Raw genomic sequence first — 19,229 nt, 5'->3', positions numbered from 1 at the left:
CACAAAATGTTGGACCAATGTGGGTCCAGCGCTAGTTGGTGCTGGCCATCTTGGCCACTTAGAGCAGCGGTTCTCAACCTTTTACATGTGACGACCCCCCTGACGAACACCGGTACGTCCGCGACCCCCTTAGCCAGCTAGGTCGGTGGAAGAGCGGGGGGGGGGGGGAGCCTTAGCTAACCTCGAACGCCGCGTTGAGGAAATCAATGCAATTCAACAATGGAAGAACAAAGTTCGTATCTGCAAAAAGTATAACTGTTAATGAAATTTTACTAAAGCAAATTCTGCGGTGCTAATAAATATTATTTTATTAGTTTTATTAGACACTCACTTTGATTAATGAGAAGGTTGAGCCTGCTTGCTGTTGCATAGAGAAGCGAACCTGTGTGCGATGTTCGTACCCACTGCTATTTGCAGCTCAGCCTCTGTGTCCACACGATTTCTGTATTGAGACTTCAGTGCTGCCAATGCTGAAAATCCTTGCTCACACATATACGAAGTTGAAAATGGCAGCAGAACTTTCATTGCTTTCTCAGAAAGGAGAGGATATTCACCGTTGATGCTAATCCAGAATGTTGTCACTGGTGTTGTTTGGAAGACCATTTTCAGGGATTGGTCACTCGAAAGGTCGATGAGCTGCTCTTCTTCTTCCGTGGACAACCCGCTTGTGGTAGGATCAGCCAGAAATGGATTACGAATCCAATCGTATTTAGTCACATCAATTTCAGCGAAGTAATGCTGAAACCTTTCTTGCAGTCCGTTTAGATGTGCAATAATTACATTCTTCACCTGATCAAGATTCAAGTTGTCAGCCTTGCACTTACACAAGCACGGGAACATATCAAAAATATTTTCTTGGCATATCTTTTGCGTCCACAATGAAATTTTTCGGACGAAAGCATTCATCTTGTCAGTTGTTTGTAATATGGTGGTGTCTTTCCCTTGCATAGGAGTATTCACAACGTTCAGCTTCTCAAATATGTCTGATAAATATGCCATTAGCAGCAGCCATTGGTCGTTCTTAAGCAGGTCAGCCTTGTTGAAAAAGTTCTCCTTCAGAAACACCCACAATTCTTCCCGCAATTCAAAGACTCTCGCGAGAGCTTTTCCACGCGACAACCACCTTGATTCGCAGTAATAGAGTAAGGCGTCATAGTCGGCTCCCATGTCTTGACATATCAGAGAAAACAGGCGAGATCTGGCAGAACTGTTCTTTACAAAGTTCACCATTTTTATGACATCTGTTAGCACTGTGTTCAACTCAACACTCAAATCTTTGGAAGCTAGAACTTCACGGTGGATCATGCAGTGAGTCCAAACTACGTCTGGAGCAACCTTTTTAATAAGAGATTGCAACCCTTGTTTCTTTCCAACCATTGCAGGGGCGCCATTTGTGCACAAGCCGACGCAGGAACTCCAGGAAATGCCTTGGTCCTTAAGGAAGTCATCGACAATCCCCAAAAAATCTTGGGCTGTTGCTCTGCGTTCAATTTTCTTGCAAAATAAAAAGTCTTCCAGAAGATTATTTTCCCACACGTAACGAATGTAAGCAATCAAATGTGAGTCACCTGCAGTGTCAGTAGCTTCATCTAACTGCAAAGCAAAATTTTGGCTTTTTATACGACTGATCAACTGATCAGACAGGTCTTCAGATATCTCAGTTATTCTTCGGCGAACTGTCATTTGACATAGGAGTGGATTGCAGTTGCGTAGCAGCATCTTCTCCTATCATGGTCCGTACAATGTCCATTGCTGCAGGCAGTATTAATGACTCTCCGATCGTATGTGCTTTTTTGTTTTGAGCAATGCGATAGGAAACTTGATACGAAGCCATCAAAGCTTTCTTATGAATTGATGTATGTGAGACAAATGTTTTTTTGTCTCTTTTGTATTCTTGCAATTTTCGTTCAAAAAATTCGAGAGGTTTGCAAGCTAACTCCGCATGCCGAGTTTCCAAATGGCGCCGTAGTTTGTTTGGCTTCATACTCTCTGGAGCTAATATTGCGAGGCAAACAACACACTGTGGCCGTTCTTTACCATCAACAATAATGTTTGTAAAACCAGTTTTCAAGTATTCATTGTCATACTTTCTTACTTTCGTAGCAGGCCTTTCTGGTTTTTCATCGGCTCCAGCACCCAAAACTTGCACATCGCTCGTTTCTTCACTTTTTCTTTTCAAAAAACCACCGCAATCAGTTCCTTTTCGCAGCACAAATTGATCCATGGCTATCTTCTTCAGGACAAACACGTGTACTTGCATCCAAAATTTGGATTAAAACTGCTGTCTTTATCCAGTCGCAGCGCATTGTCTGGTCATGGCCTTCTGTCAGGGACCTATAGAGTACTAGGACTGAGCACGTGCGAATGAAAGGGTGTGAATGATGGACGTTTCCTGAATGCGTGCCTTTTAGATGTTTAAAAAAAAGAGAGGTGTGACTGGAGAGGGAGAGGGGAGTCAGCGATGAGAGATTGGGGAAGAGAGAGGGCAAAAGGTGAGAGGAGGGAGATTGGAGGCTTAATTGTTGAGAGGGGGATTGTGTTTTGAGTTTTGGAAGTGAGAAGTCACTGCATGTCGAGACAGTGTACTTAAATAGGGAGAAGAGATTTGGAGTTTGAGCCCCCGCACCACTCGGTTACACAGTCTAAGCTAATTTCACTAATACCAGTATAAGAAACTTTTTTAAAAAATGACCACCTTCGCGACCCCCTTGTAGGCACGTCGCGACCCCCCAGGGGGTCGCGCCCCACAGGTTGAGAACCGCTGCACTATACACTCACACCAGTGCATCCATCACCAGAATAAATATTCTTTGGATTAAATGATAAATATAAAATCCATCTCACATCTATATAACCAAATATTAAGAGCAGAATATGAACAAATATATGTAAATTAGGGAGAGCTTTAATACTTTTCTTAAATAAATCATTTATTGAAAAATCCCAGATGTTTGAGTACATATCAAAACTATATTTAGAATGATCTTGCAGCAAAATCTATTTGGCACTTTTTGGTGGAAATTTCCCCGAGTTGTCTCCCGTGTCATCAATTTTGGTGCAAAATATGATCTGCCCACCGGAATATGATGACCTCGTCATCAATTTAATTAGCTTGTTAATGATGTGCTTGAATGGAACCTAACTGCGCCGTTCCAAGGAGTTGTGATGAGTAAGATCGTGTACACAACTCTCTAACACCAATCAACTGGTGAAGAGGATATATACACATCCTTTTAATTTCTCCAAGTTTGTGTATGTGTGTCAAGCTTATGCTGAAAGTAGTCAACAATTTAAATTAAATGAAGACACAGTTACAGGGGGGAACTTGTAAAATAAGTTGAGTTCCGCCTGCTCCACCCACGTTGACAACATCCGAGAAGGACACTTGTGTGTCTCGTCTCTAGCATCATCAATGGTATCATTTCTTTTGACCTTCCCTCGTTAGGTACGACTCCTTGTTCTGGTATGCACTTTCATTATCTCCTTTATCATCTTTGTCGTTCATCATGACCTTTTCTTCGTCAGCACTGTCCTTGCCGTCCCGACTCACCAGCGGCTTGACTGTGGGGCCAGTTACGGTGTCCTCCTGACACGAACTCGGCCTTCTCCTTAACAAAATGTGAAAAGACAGCTAGGACCTGCCACATTTATTACGAATGTTTACCAATAGTACTTCCGATTTTTTTATAACCACACACATATGTACACTCATGCAGGTGTGCACGTTCAGTGTTTGTAAATTAACTATTCGAAATTCAAAGGTCTTACCAAAGAGCCCAGGACTTTCTTTTACAGACCAAGCACGTTGTGACCACAACGGCCAATATTAGCAATACTGGCAGGATGAAGAGAACATACAGAATGTCCAAGCCTCTCTTCTCTGTGGGAAGATTAAGATGATGATGATGATTATGATTATTTTTATTATTAAAATTGGCACAGATAAGGCATCAGCGGTATATTCGGCAGATCATTCATATTTGTATCAGGTTTCAACCTGATATTCCAGAGATCATTTTCATAATTATTCTGTCTCTTTTATGCTCTGTAGCTCTGTTTTGTTGTCCATCTTTTTCCGATCATTTGTTCCCTTTTGGCGTGGCTGTGGTGGTGCATTTCTCTCTCTCTCTCTGCGTGTGTGTGTGTGTCTCTCTCTCTCTTGTAAGAGAAGACTTTCGCATTCTCTTTCTCCTTCATTCGCTCTTATTTTCCCCTTATTCTCTATTTACTTTCAGTTTCCTTCATGCGTGTCTCTCTATCTATATGGGGTGTGGTGTAATGGTGTATGTGGTGTGGTGTGTATCTGTGTGTGTCTCTATCAGTGTGTGTGAGTGTGCGTTTGTGTGTGCATCTCTGTGTGGCTTTGTGTGTGTGATGTATGCATATGTGTGTGTGGTAGCAGACGGGGGATAAAGAGAAAATAGATATTGAAAAGGGCCATAGAAAGCGGTTAAGAGGAAAACAGTCAGTACCGTTATTTATAAATCGAAAGGAACATTTTCCCTCCACTGTCAGGGAGTTGCTTACAGCCTGCGCTTGACATCGATACCTTCCAGAGGATGCCTCAGATACCCCGTGTACCACTAGTGACAGTACCCTTGCAGTGGGCAGTGCTTCCTCTCTCAGCATGTCTGAAAATTCGGCGTTTGGAAGACATCTGTTTGCGTCACATGAAATGGCAATTGCTGAAAAAAGGATATAATGACAACATCGCCGTCATTATCATAATCATTATCGATGGTCTTTATGATAACTTGAGCGGGATATGTGGTACATGAAATGTATTTCGTATATCTTGAAAATGTCATTGTCATTGCATTTGTCTACAATCACTAGCTATGTTGATTTGAACTGAATGTTCTTACACAAGTTACCTGGAGGACCAGTAGAATTCAGATGATAAAAATCCACCTGCATGAACTGGACGTCCTCAGTGAATTCGCACTCCATGGAGCCTACAGACTGCGGAGACACCACCAGACTGCACCATGGGGCTGATATCAAATACGTAAGCAATCAAATGTGCACAGACTTAAACTACACACACGCGCAAACATAATCACAGCCACATACTCATCCCTCATACATAGACACACCAACACACACCACTCCCACAGAAACTCACTCAGACACACGCTAGACATACACAAACACAGGCACACGGACACTAGCGTCTGACTCCACGATCCTGATTACTATCTCACCCACTCACACTCAAGCACACATCCGTAGCTTGAGCCCTCCCCTACTACAGTTGACCCTGGCCTTCACATTTTTTCGTTTACGATGGTTTCCGCGGTTTCATGAACTTTCCAAGGTCACACAACACATTATTAACTGACAACAACAACGAGCGAAATGTCTACCTTCCTCTCCCTTGCTGGGGATGGAAGCTCCACCAACGAAAGTAAAGAGTTCACCAACGATACAAAGGACAGAAGCTTCAACGACAAACGCCATGTTTGTTTCGTAGATCACATTATTTGTGTGTACACCACGTACAACGAGCTGCTATAAATAGATGTGGGAAATCCTCTTTGAGTCAGCGCAGCCTGTCACGTGGTTACGTCCTCAATTTTTCAGCTGCATGCACAGTATAGGCTGTGGACAGTGCGGTTGTCAGTCTGTTAGCCATTCACTTGCCTTTGCGGAGACGTGGACGTAAAGAGATGTGTCACAAAATCAATGTTCAACTGCTGCAACAGTAAATTTTATAAAAAGCAGGAGAAAAGTTATTATTGTCTGCTTTCCAGGAAGTTAAATGCCTAAAAAACAGACAAATATTGTAATTATGTTGTAAGGGGGTTCTAGTCATCGAGACAAAGCCCTGGCCGCACGGAGATGAGATGTGAGATGCGAGTGTTCACTGACCTCTCAGACTGTGACAGTCTGGCGTCACGTGACTCGTTGTGGCACTAGTGGTTCCTGAAGTAACGGTCTGGTTTTTTTTTCGCACTCAACGTTCAGCCGACCTCTTGGAAGCACCCTTGCACCATTGCATGCAATGCATAACAGCGACAACGAGGCTACAACTCTTTGCTCATTTCTCTCATGACAATGACAAACAACATGAGAAAACGAAGTTCAGAAAATATAAAGGCTGTATAAGGTGAATGTGAAAATTGATATTTAAATTAAAGATTTGAATATTTATATGGTTTCTATTTTTTTCACAATGATGTGTGAAATAGTGTGAAATCTCTAAATAATTCGTGCTTTGAGCATGATCGGAGTGTAATGTAATATGCGATGGCGTGGATATAAAAATAACTGAACTCTGGTCGTCCGGGATCTGTCATGTCATGTCATTCAGGAGCCTGGCTAATAACACCCTGTCGATGTGATAAGCATCCTGTGTTTAAAAATAGTGACACTGAGCTGATCACACTAGTTGAGTAGAAAGTTCACTTTGAAACATTTTTATTGTTCCGTGTTGAGCAGTGATGTGTAAGTTCATTGTGGATAGAGGTCTTAACAGAGCTCAGTTGTTTCCTGAACTCTTTGTTGTGCATCCGTCAACTGGTGGTCTTAATAGAAGATGGGTTCTCCTAAATAATCTCTATTGTTTGCATCTCCTCCTCAGGGACTGTATTCACTGGTGTAGTCCGACATGCACATGTGACGACGGAGATGACACGAGCGCTTTACTAAGGTCCATTTTAAAGAGAAAAAAAAATTATCATAAATGATGTGGATGCCGATGAGCACAACTTACGATAGCAAGATGATAATTTCAAGTCGGAATGGAGAAATGTCCAATAGATTGGAATGCATCCTCGGCGAACACTTATGTTATCCCTGTCCTTTAGCTTGATTATTCACGAGTGTCTCTCTTGTCACGCGGAAGGATAAAAGCTCTTGCTGACATGTCATCAACAGATGGAACAAACCTTAAACTTAAAAATTGAAATGATGGATGGAGTTTTCCTCGATGAATGTTCTGGCAACAAATGAAAGATGAAAACAAGAGAACGGAAATAGTCAATTGAGACCTTCCGTGTAGATAGCATACTCTTACAAAGTCTATGTTTCAAGCTGAACACATGAACAGTGACTTCTGACCCTTAGATTGCCTTTCATTTATTTGATACCACAAGCTCAGGGACATGTTATCCATAAGCAATAAGCGAAACAGTGCAAGGATGTGTCAAAGAATTGCATTATAAGAGAAATCAGTTCAAAAATATCGAATCCTTCAGCACTAGTTGTTCGTCGATCACCATATTCTACAAAAGTTCGAACTTAAATTATATTTATTAATGGTATAAGGCACTGTCCCAAACCCTAAGGTCTAAAAACCTAGAGAACTATATAAAAAAAACTCCAACTCTACGGGTCACCCAAAGAAGTTATCAGGGAAATATAATTTACATATTTTAAAAAAAATATCCATCACCACGATGACGTTAATATTAATATATATATATAGTTAATATTAATTTACTACTCTTAAACATCATATAAAGATCGTGCAATGGGGCCTAAAATCCATGGCTGCGATCGTTTCCCATCTAGGTACCCAAAACATGAAGATTGTTGTTTAACGGAGAGTTAAAGCATCGAATATTTTTTGTGATAAACCAACGAGTCCTGCGATAGTTTGTTGACTGTGTTATAACTGAATTATTCTTCTTTGTGACCTAAGGTATGTGCCAGACTATTCCAAAAGATATGCTAGGCATACAGTGTGTCTATAAGTAACACTGGTAGGTTATGTCGACTGGAAACACTTGTCACCACTGCAAAAAGATGCACTTGGTTCCAATCTCGTGCATTACTCAAAAAGATGCACTAAGTGAGCAGCGGCTTTTTAAAAAAAATACTCGAATGCTTGTGAAGAGCATTTTTTCAAATAAAGAAGCACAAACTTCGCTCATGTACCCACCACTGACATACTCCCCACCCCACACACTCTTGCACAAATCCTCTCAACTAACCCACTGCGCTAACGGGTGCCCCATTTATCGTCAACAAAGCTCTTGTCGTCTCTAGAATACAATGCAGTACACCCCAATGTTATTGCACACGATTTTCACATAAAATTATTACCAATTTTCTTGCAGTAGATTTAATATTTAAATATTTAAGCATTCTTCACAAGATAACGTGTCATCCCTACGACGCGCAGTTGGAGGGGCTAAATATAGCCAGCGGGAAGTCCCGATGCAAGGCTGGCTATTGGCTGTAGGTCGGAGTATAAAAGGCGCTGCGCACGGCGCGAACCGTCAGTTGGAGAGAACATCGCTGGCTGTGTGTACATCTCGAAGGTTTCAAACTGCAGAGCGATGAGTGGCGAAGTTTTGAAGAAGAGCATCGACTATAACGACGAGGAAAGCTGGGATGGAGGGAGCGACAAAGATTCCACGCTCAAGGCTTTGATGAAGGAACAGACCGAGTCAACAAAGGAAGTCGCTCAGCCTGGAGGAAAACCAGAGCCAGCGTCTACAATGGAGGAAGCAAAGATAATCATGGCAGACTTTCTAGGAAATGTGAAAACGAAAGTAATCAGTACGAATACCTTGAAGATCATCATCGTGGTTCTGAGCGTCGCCTTAGTAGCATCCTTCATTGCGATCGGGGTGATAGGTAAGTGTTTTATCATATCAGTAAGACAATGATAATATGTGTCGGTAAAAGTTCCCGACCTTTGGCTTCGTCACATTTAAGAACCATTAAGAGCAGGGACAGACAGGGACTATTATTTTAGTCAGCTACATGCTAAAGATCGCTCTTTGATGATCGTTGATAAGTTGTAGACCTGCAGACGAAAGTCTGTGTTTACTGCAGTAGGAAACAAACAAAACTCTGCAGATTTTCAAGATTTTCAACTGCTTTCTAATTTACCCTGGCGCTAGTAAACACGATATCACGATATAGTAGTAAATATATATGATTCCAGCCTAAATATATTTGAATACTTTGAATCATACTTCCTTTTGGTTTCAAATTATTTCATCAGCTATGCTCGTTCAGTAATAGAGTGACTTGACTTATTTTAGTGAAGGTCCCTGGCCCGTGATTTAAGAATATGAAGGTTCAAGATCATACATAGCATTAGCAATAAAAAGGCATTTTATAATATTGCATACAAATTCTTTTTTTTATCTCTGACATATCAACATACATGATAAAATAAGTAAAGTATTACAGCGTTTTATCCTCGCTACAGAACTTAAAATGCTTAGGCCAAATGTAAAAAAAACAAAAATAATGCTTTGAAAGAAATTTTATAACTTGACTACTGAGTTTCTAAGAGTAAATACATTGATGTGGTGCAAGAGCAGATATCTAATATGAATATACAAAGATCAAAAATGGACGGCCTGTACCAACATTTGTGAGAAAAAAATTACTTAAAGAATTTTTATAAATTAGAATTTTTGTAGACTAGACGATGAATCGAAATTGAAAAGTGCAGTTGGGGTTCTTAAATATTATAAACAGGATACTGTTCTTTATTGTTTTGGGGGACGTGTTTCAAATACTGTTGGCAAAACATTACACATTGGGGACAATAGAAAAGGAAGTGAACTTCGTCCTCTGAGACACTTAAAAGTCATTTGTACCCTCAGTCCTTTTCTGAGTTTTGTTTAGATAGAGACACATACAGACAGAGTGAGAGAGATGTTTTGTACTAAATGCCGCTTCAAATTGTGCTTTTTGAAAACTGCGAGGCTTTCCCGGCAAATAAATCACAGGGTTATCTCTAACATCAGTGAAAATATTCCCCATTGTCCATTCTCCACCTTACTTACCTGTCACTCACCATGTGGAACTGCTGTGGTACTAAGTTACTGCAAGAGAACTGCAACTCTTTGCACACGCAGAAACTAAACGACTGAACGCAACGATTAAGAGAGAAATTTTTGTATTGGGAGCTAAATTTGCAAGGACCGCGTCCAACCTCTAAAGATGACACATTCGTGTCACCGCGCCATTACAATAGCAGTTACGGTGTCAGGACACATATGAGTCACTGAACTATCACAACACCAGTAATGTTTCTTATTACCCATCATAGTATCTGAATTGTAATGTGAGAAAGCAGTATCAAAAAGACCTTTATGATCCACGTATGGCCTCACATCTGATACTTTAAATGTTGTTGTTGTTGTTTTTTTTTTTTTTTTTTAATTATAACATTTATTTTGTCTCACAGATACATGAAATAGAAATTACAATATCTTGCAATATAATTCAATCATATGCACATAAGGTATCAATCATTCGTTCGTTCCAGAGGTTGAAAAGAAATCGCCTGCAGGCAGTCCATTATAGAAATGATAGAAACTATGTTGTTGTTGTTGTTGTTGTTGTTGTTGTTGTTGTTGTTACTATTATTATTATGCAAGCTGTTAGTAATATTGCGTATTCTTTTTCAGCTTACCTGGCACATACAAAATGCGAAAGTAAGAATCTGGAGTGTGAGAACTGTATGAACAAGTCCTGTGATGCTAAAACCAAGTTTTGCCTTCAAGGCTGCTTAGCTGGCTGGCAAGGGAGTAAGTGCATGGAAGGTAAGTTGTTTACCTGTTTATAATGCTAGTTTTAAATTGATAGTACAAATACTTCTGCCTCAGATAAATTTACCGAAAGATATTTTCACGTGTAGTCAGCTTTCCCCTACCCAACCACTCAGACCTATTCATTGCAAGAACGGTGGACTGAAACTGTCAAAAACTGTACAACCATCAAAAATTTGCTTTGACAATTGCAAGTCATTCAGAAATGAAGACTTCACTATTCCCAACCATGTTCAAAGCTTCATCATCATCATCATCATCATCATCATCTGATCTATACAATTGCGGGATAGTTAACAACTTTAATTTTATCTTAAATACAGAATATTAGTTATTCATAAAAGAATGTGATTCGAATTTTCTGACTCTTTACTCTAACAAACAAACCTCTTTCCGATAACAAGAGCAAACACAAGAAGCTTGTCATTACTTGGAAGTTCAAACAAACTTTGTACCTGGTCTTTAGTAAATTTAAGATAAAATACCGATCCACAGCTAATAAGAAATATATAAAAAGAACTTTTATGAAAAGGGATAGGTTGTACGATGCTATCTGCAAACAAAAAGCCAATTTCAGAGTTTAATGGTAAAAAGCATTTGATATTTAAGCTGATCTAAACAAGTGCATTTGTTTTCTTAAAAGCTGTTCACCTGGTTCCTATGGTGTTGACTGCAATATGACTTGTGACCAGTGCAGAGAGGGCACACACTGTGACCCTGTTACAGGTGGCAGTGTCCTGATGGCTGTCTGGATGGCTATACGACAGGAAGATGTGACATGCGTAAGATTATGACTTTTACTTATATACCACTGATAGAATATATAACTTTAGTACAGTTTCTAACAGGGCAGATATATTGCGTATTGTTTCTTATAACAGACTACAACTATCATTTTAATGCCTATCAGATTATCTGTCAATTTGGAGGATATTTTCAAAAATAATTTAACAAATATAAATCGACTAATAATAAAGGGGTATCAAGAAATAAAGAACATACATCAGAGCATGAATTTTATTAATTGGTTGGTAAGATTTTCAAAAAAGTCCTTGACTCTTTTTTTTATCAGCATGCCCTTCGGGTTCCTATGGAGCATCGTGTAGTCAGGTGAGTACATCCTAGCATGTAAATCCCATCCAAAAGTATTATACTGATTATGAATAAACAATATAAATAATTATGGACAAATTACGATTTCTACTAAATTGCTGATAAAAAAAAATAACTCGTACACTGAATCGTCTTTGCTGGAAGAGTACTTCTGAATTACTTAATCACGTGAACTCTGATCACGTGTCTGTGTCTAGTCATGTGGTCACTGCGAGAGTCTGGACACGTGTAACACCGTGACAGGAGTGTGCTCAGCTGGCTGTGAAGATGGTTATCGGGGACATCACTGCAATGACAGTAAGCTTTGTTGTGGTAGTGCTATAGAAACGTGCTATATATATATACACACAAAAATAACTGGTTGCTTAGTTTATTATCGTAAACATGCCACTTAAATGCTAAATAGCAGTCCTATCACCCTACTTACAACTTGTGTTACTGAGTACTTATGCAAGATTTTATCTTACAGACAGAATAAGTTATAAATAACAGAAAGTAGTTGGAATCTCTCTTTTCTCTGAGAAACAAATATTATCTCCTCTTGCTAACATAGCTTAACTAACACAGATGCCTGTTGCTTAGAAGTTCAAAGACCAACCATACATTTTGTGCTATCGTTGCACAGGGGATATACAAGATCAAAATACTTTTATGAAAAGAAATAGGTTGAAAGATAATATCTATCTGCTGAAAGGAAACCAAAAACTTTTTCAGAGTCAAACCTTTATAGAGTAAATTTAAAATAATTATTTTTGTTGAGCTTCATACGCTGGTGTAGAACAAGTACATTTTTTCTTGAAAGGTTGTTCCCCTGGTTCTTATGGTGTTGACTGCAATATGACTTGTGGCCAGTGTAGCGAGGACACACACTGTGACCCTGTGACAGGGCAGTGTCCTGATGGCTGTCTGGATGGCTATACGACAGGAAGATGCGACATGCGTAAGATTATGACTTTACTTATATACTACTCATAGAATACCATATACCTTAAGCACAGTTTCTACTCAGGGCAGATAAATTCCGCATTATTATAACAGACTACAACTATCATTCAATGGCTATTACATTATTTGCTAATCTGCTTGTTTGGAAGATATTTTCAAAACACAATTAAAAGAGTACATATCGATGAATGATAAAGGGGTATCAAGAAATAAAGAACATACATCAGAGCATGAATTTTATTGATTGGTTGGTAAGAAAGTTTTTTTTTAAATCTAGGCTTTGATAAACATTTTCAAAAAAGTCCTGGACTCTTTTTTTTTTTTTTTTTAGCATGCCCTTTGGGTTCCTATGGAGCATCGTGTAACCAGGTGAGTACATCCTAGCATCTATATGAACTCCAATCCGAAAGTATTTTATTGATTATGCATAAATAATTAACAAAATTATGGACAAATAATGATTTCTACTAAATTGCTTATAAATAATAATAACTCGTACACCTAATCGTCTTTGCTGGAAGAGTACTTCTGAATTACTTAATCGCATGAACTCTGATCACGTGTCTGTGTCTAGTCATGTGGTCACTGCACGAGTCTGGACACGTGTAACACCGTGACAGGAGTGTGCTCAGCTGGCTGTGAAGATGGTTATCAGGGACATCACTGCAATGACAGTAAGCTTTGTTGTGGTAGTGCTATAGAAACGTGCTATTTATAGAACAAACTTCTCTATTTTTAGTCACTCAGTTTAAGCGGTTTATCTTCTTTACAGGAGAGCAATGACAACAAATGCAAACATTTCTGTTAAACATATTAGGTACATTCTAGTAAACATAATTTAGTTTTGGAGAAATATAATCCAAACAAACGTACCATTTTATTTTTGTTAGTGGGTGTCTAATTTTAGTCTCAAAAATGCTACCTGAGAAATAATAACATCTAGACCACTTATTCAGACAGTCATAAATTAAGAGAATTAAAACATAGTTGTAAAGAACTGTGCTGCTCTTAGAGACGATACACGAGAAAAACAGCAAATTCATTTATAGACAAATAACTAATTTTTTTCTTTAAAGGCTGCTCACCTGGTTCCTATGGCATTGACTGCAATGCAACCTGTGGTCAGTGTAGGGAGGGCACACACTGTGACCCTGTTACAGGCCAGTGTCCTGACGGCTGTCTGGATGGCTATACATCATGGAGATGTGACATGCGTAAGATTCCGACATTTATTTAACTAGTACCAAATGACATTATTGCAGAAGTTAATCTTCGGCAGTTTTATTAACAGTTTATCATGAAGTTAGATGTCATGTGGATTATTTCTTACAACAGAGTATAACTAACACTCAGTGGCTAAAGATCATTTGAGGATTTGTCCAACGGTAATAAAATAAAGGAATTAATTAGTGGAAAGTTATATAAGTACTCAAGAAGTAACAGAGCACTCATCTGATTACATGCATTTAATTGTTGTATTGCATTCCTGTCCTGTAATTTTATGTCTTTCTAAAAGTTTTCAAAACATGTTTTTTCATTACTTGTATTTTAGCATTGTCCTTTCAGGTACCCATGGAGCATCGTGTAGCAGGTGAGAATTGTTTAGCATATGAAAAAGAACCTGATTGAACAGTAGATTTTAGAAAAACGTTTTTAAAGTTTACAGAAAGAATTTAAACACTTTACTTTATGAAAAAAAGAAATATTACAATATTACCATTTCAATAATCGTGAAATATTACCTAAAGGTACTTCAAGTCAAATGATAAACAATCTGAATGAAAATTCATTCTTGAGTTGTGTCTGTGCATGTGCGGCGCTTTCTCTCTCTCTCACTCACACATACACACAGTCAGACTCACTGGTAGAGTACCTCCTGCTCCTATAATGACATGAACTCTGAACACCTGTCATGTGAACTAGTTTTGTGGTCACTGTACAAGTCTGGAGACGTGCAGCATTCGTGACAGGAGTGTGTTCAGATGGCTGTCAGGAAGGCTATCGTGGAATTTACTGCAATGAAAGTAGCTTCTTCTACATAGACATCTACTTAGATGTTCTGTATTCTTAGTACTTTCAAGACACTTTTGTAGTAATAATATTTTAATGTTACTGGGAATCATGAAAGATCTGAGAGCATAGAACAGCTGCAACTTTTACATCATTTGATAGACATGGCTGTGTAATCCTGTAACAAGACCTACACATACTTACCCCAGTATTAGCACAACGAACTACAGATGCATAACACATTGATGAGCTCCACAGAATATGAAAGTGAAGAAACGTGGACTAATGTTCAACTGCCTCTCGATGTAGATAAGCTGATAAACTGGTGTTAAACAAGTACATTTTTTTCATCAAAAGGTTGTTCACCTGGTTCCTATGGTGTTGACTGCAATATGACTTGTGGCCAGTGTATAGAGGGCACACACTGCGACCCTGTCACAGGCCAGTGTCCTGAGGGCTGTCTGGATGGCTATACGTCAGGGAGATGCGACATGCGTAAGATTTATTTATATTTAACCAAATGACATTATTGCAGACGTTAATCTGCGTCAGTTTTATTGACAGTTTCTAATGAAGTTAGATGTAATCAGGTTTATTTCTTATAGCAGAGTGGAACTAGCACTTGGTGGCTAAAGATCATGTAAAGATTTGTCCAACGTAGTTAAATGAAAGATTTACTTAATGGAAAAGTTATATAATTAACTAAGAAGGGAAAAGCACAAGTAAGATTACATGTATTCATTTATTGTATTGCATTTCTGTTTTTTAACCTATGAGTTTCAAAACATTTTTAAGATGTACTTTATTATTGTATTTTTAGCTTGTCCTCTGGGTTCCTATGGAGCATCGTGTAGCCAGGTGAGAAAAGTTCAGCATGTAAAAAAAATCCCAATCCAGCATTTGATTTTAGAAAACTGTTTTACAAGTTTACAGAGAGAAATTAAACACTTTACTTCATTGACGCAAAATATTGCAATATTCCTATTCTGATAATTGTGAAATATTATCTGAAGGCACTGAATAAAATTGAAGAAAAAAATGGAATTTTGACTCGTTTTAATAGCACCACAAAGTATTTACAAAGCGTCTGTTGTGAAGGAGGGGCTCCCCATTTTCGCGCTTTCAGATCACATCCAAGCATGCGCGCGCACACACACACAAAATAAACTTATTACATCCTGTAGACCGATTCTACACACACACACACTGAAACGGTATCTCTGGCAACTTTAATCACATGACCTCTGATCACGTGTCTCTGTACTAGTCCTGTGGTCACTGTAAAAGTATGGACGCATGCAACATAGTAACAGGAGTGTGCTCCACTGGCTGTGAAAGATGGTTATCAGGGACATCTCTGCAATTGACAGTTAAGTTTCCATATGGGAAAATAATAATAATGATAATTAATAATAATGAAATAATAATAATAATAAAATAATAATAATAAATAATAATAATAATAATAATAATAATAATAATAATAATAATAATAATAATATAATTACTGAACTGTTATACGCGCGTCTTTCCAAAGACTTGTTCATAGCGCTTTCATAAATTATATAAATACTAAATCCTTAATAACCTACCACCCACATTCACACATAACAGACACTCACTCAAACACAAAGTAAACACAGACACACATTTCTGTTTGTTGTACCGCACTTAATTTTGATTTTTGAAATAATAATTGTTACGCTTAAGTGCTAAATGATTTTACTTATATTATGTTGCGATATGATACATGTGCTTCGAAAGAACTGAGCAAATATGATTTAAAATAAAAAAAAGAAAACACGTACATTGTATTTCATGATATGATGTATACTAATCACAATTTTTTCTCTCTCTCAAAGGCTGTTCGTCAGGTTCCTACGGTCCTAACTGCACAGTTTGACATGTGGTCAGTGCAGACAAAGCACTGATGTTAACCACGTGACCGGACATTGCTCAGATGGCTGTGTGCCATGGTTATATAACAGATATTTGCACACAAGTAAGATTATTTTTTTGTAAAACATCATCCCACTGCTCATATGTTGATCTCTAAGAATTTATTAGTAGGACTGAATTTTAAATAATTGGTATAATTTATTGTTTTAGTTTCTTACGTTCAGCTGACAACTAACATTCATGAGTTGATGTAGAAAATTTGGACCAAGGAGGGTACAGTGCCTGATTATTTTATTGCAAAATTTTTTGAGGGGTATTTTAAAGATTGAAAAATAAAAAATCTGTAACATTCAAATAACATTTAAGGCATAAATATTAACGTTTTTCTGCATTGCGTTATATTTCTTATTATTTGTCTCGTTTTGTGGTAACTTGGAATTCTTGGGTGTTTACTTGTTCAGCATGCCCTACCCGGCTTTATGGAGGCTTTCGTGTCAGCAGGTACACGAATTCTTAACTTGTAATGGAAACCTTCACTCGGAAAATAGTATTTTTGAGAATAAATTACCTCAATTCAAAGAAAGATAAGCAGAAAAACTGCTAAACACATAATAATCATGAAAGTCTATTTTTACTGGTGAGTTAATGATAAAAAGAGCTGAGTATTGGAATGAACACAAAGTTATATGTATCTATACTGTAATTATTTACCTTGTAAATGTAATAAAATAACATTGATCACATTGTATCTGTACTAGTTATGTGGTCACTGTACAAGTCTGGACACCTGCTTACTACGTGACAGGAGTCTTTTCCAAAGGTTGTTCCGACGGTTATGAGGATCACTCTGCAATGAAGTAAGCAACTTTTTACTTCTTTACCTAATTTACTTTTTAGTCGGCTAATTTATTTTTAAAATCATCTAACTAGCATTTTTAATTCTTCACACAATGTGTTTAGCTAAGTGTGTTTTGAGATATTTTATTTCACACATGAGTTTAAGAATGCTAAGTGTTTAGTTATGTGCAGAAATACTTAGTCCTAAAGTTATATTTATCAAAGATTTGTTGAGAATAAGTAATAAAGGTGGCTTCAGGTAGGATCTGCCCACTTTTTGTAGATCTTTTCTGTGCTAAAACTTCAACAAAGATATTGTTTTTTTTAGCGTGTGTACTGGAAGAATTGGTCCGTGAGTGCGAAAAGGTACGAGAATTTTAGTGCATTGGGTTTTTTAAATTACTTGGCATATTTAATAATTCATTATTAAAATGTGTGCATTCACTAAACACCTGAATTGACAGTACATAATGTTTTATGTTTCTTTTCGCCAGCCTTGTGGTCATTGGTAAAAGTGAGAATCTTTGTGACCCCGTGACTGGGAGATGTCGAACGGCTGTAATGATGTGGTTTTCGACAATTATTATGTAATGATAGTAAGTTTCATTTTAAAAAAATACTTCAAACTGATCTGTCAGCGTCGAGGTGTCCGGCTTGGTGCACGGTTAATAGCGGATATAGGTTTAAACATTATCATCAACTCAATAAACTCTCACAGTCTGGTCCAACGATAGCTTTTAAAATATTCTGTATAGTATACAGATCATAGATTAATATATAAGTAAATTATAACAAAATCGAATGGCAATCCTATGGTTAGAAACAAGGAAAAGCCACGCTACTAAAGTACTAATGGATGAAGTAATATATTCATCCTCACCTTGCAGCAAACTTATTCTACTTTTATTTTTTAACTTAATCTGAACTAGAGAAAACTCCCATTGTTTTAAATTTGACCAAATGGGATAAATAAAGTTGATCATTTGGTGTATTGTAGTCTATTATTTATTTTCTAATTTTTTTCGTTTTTGCTTCTTGGAAGGCCTGGACTCAAAGAAATAGAAGAAATAAATTTTTATTGGGTATTTTTTTTCTGTCTTACAAGGCGTGTTCCGCCGGACATATGGTTCCGACTGTAGCAAGTATTATAATGTAGGACCCTTGTTATATTGGCCCCCGGTGATGTAGCTGGGGTGCTAGGGCATCAACATACAACCATAATTAAATACATGTCGAGTAAATAGTAAAAAGTATCTCAGACACTGTTGGAAAACAGAATTTAATTGTGTTAAGTTTGGCAGCATAAAACATCTTTATCACACAGAGAATATCAAAATTGTGAGTTTAGTGGGTTCCGACACCCATAATTTCTCTGAGTATGCACTCTTTTACATGTATGGACTTGTTATGATATCGCCCTGGTGGGGAAATAAATACAGTAACATTACAATGCAACTCCTCTAAACTTTAATACATTACTCCTTCTTTTCCATTTTTGTGTTTCTCAGTACTTTGTAATGATTAGATGCAACACTTTAACACATCTGTTCTCATCAGGTATGTGGACACTGCAAAAACATGGGTACTGTAACTACTTGACTGGATTTGCCCTTTTCGGATGTGAGGATGGGATATCAGTCCGACTTAATGTACTGAGGTACATTTTCTCTTTCAGATGTTTCTACAAATTGGTTTCCAGGAAAACTGTTTCATATATCAAAACTGTTTTAATCCTTGTCAAATTAATTAAGTCGTTATATGTAATTTAAAGAACAATGATTCAACTTTTTTTGTACCACCATTGTCTTGCTGCTAAACTCCACAGGGTTACTTTCAGGTCAGTTTCAGTGACAAAACATTTTTTTTTGCAGACTGTCGTTCGGTGCCGTCATGCATCTCTCC

General features: G+C 37.8%; 3 protein-coding genes across 5 annotated transcripts in view; 1 reads left to right on the top strand and 2 right to left on the bottom strand.

Annotated features, from left to right (window-relative positions):
• Nucleotides 1-19,229, bottom strand: part of LOC112572874 — a 56,364-nt gene that overhangs the window by 26,228 nt on the left and 10,907 nt on the right. The window lies entirely within an intron of this gene.
• Nucleotides 2,891-6,823, bottom strand: LOC112572875. Of its 2 annotated transcripts, none has more exons than XM_025252856.1 (6): nucleotides 6,716-6,823; nucleotides 5,367-5,696; nucleotides 4,875-4,994; nucleotides 4,473-4,685; nucleotides 3,769-3,880; nucleotides 2,891-3,608 (listed from the first exon to the last, which is right to left on the bottom strand). In XM_025252856.1, exons 2-6 carry the CDS (start codon nucleotides 5,458-5,460, stop codon nucleotides 3,419-3,421), a joined length of 729 nt encoding a protein of 242 aa, XP_025108641.1. In that variant the 5' UTR covers nucleotides 5,461-5,696; nucleotides 6,716-6,823; the 3' UTR covers nucleotides 2,891-3,418. The 2 variants fall into 2 exon arrangements, with proteins under 2 accessions (XP_025108641.1, XP_025108640.1); XM_025252855.1 differs by lacking the exon at nucleotides 6,716-6,823 and adding an exon at nucleotides 5,872-6,207.
• The window catches only part of LOC112572869 (multiple epidermal growth factor-like domains protein 10), a 64,297-nt gene continuing 56,258 nt past the window's right edge, over nucleotides 11,191-19,229 (top strand). The window contains exons 1-7 of one of the 2 annotated variants that reach the window (XM_025252845.1): nucleotides 11,191-11,305; nucleotides 11,596-11,633; nucleotides 11,834-11,933; nucleotides 12,439-12,576; nucleotides 12,913-12,950; nucleotides 13,156-13,255; nucleotides 13,658-13,795. In XM_025252845.1, coding sequence (XP_025108630.1) covers nucleotides 11,302-11,305; nucleotides 11,596-11,633; nucleotides 11,834-11,933; nucleotides 12,439-12,576; nucleotides 12,913-12,950; nucleotides 13,156-13,255; nucleotides 13,658-13,795 — 556 coding nt within the window. In that variant the 5' untranslated portion in view covers nucleotides 11,191-11,301. The remainder of the gene's footprint in view (nucleotides 11,306-11,595; nucleotides 11,634-11,833; nucleotides 11,934-12,438; nucleotides 12,577-12,912; nucleotides 12,951-13,155; nucleotides 13,256-13,657; nucleotides 13,796-19,229) is intronic. The other variant, XM_025252844.1, reaches the window with a different exon arrangement.

This window comes from Pomacea canaliculata, linkage group LG9 (genome assembly GCF_003073045.1).
Source record: "Pomacea canaliculata isolate SZHN2017 linkage group LG9, ASM307304v1, whole genome shotgun sequence".
Taxonomy (NCBI): domain Eukaryota; kingdom Metazoa; phylum Mollusca; class Gastropoda; order Architaenioglossa; family Ampullariidae; genus Pomacea; species Pomacea canaliculata.
This window is presented reverse-complemented; position numbering and strand designations above follow the sequence as displayed.

Coding starts and splice junctions, on each gene's coding strand:
- LOC112572875 (XM_025252856.1), bottom strand. CDS start 5,460: ATGGCGTTTGTCGTTGAAGCTTCTGTCCTTTGTATCGTTGGTGAACTC. Junction 4,686..4,874: donor GAATTCTACTGGTCCTCCAG/GTAACTTGTGTA, acceptor TCCTTTTTTCAG/CAATTGCCATTTCATGTGAC. Junction 3,609..3,768: donor AGAAAGTCCTGGGCTCTTTG/GTAAGACCTTTG, acceptor CATTTTGTTAAG/GAGAAGGCCGAGTTCGTGTC.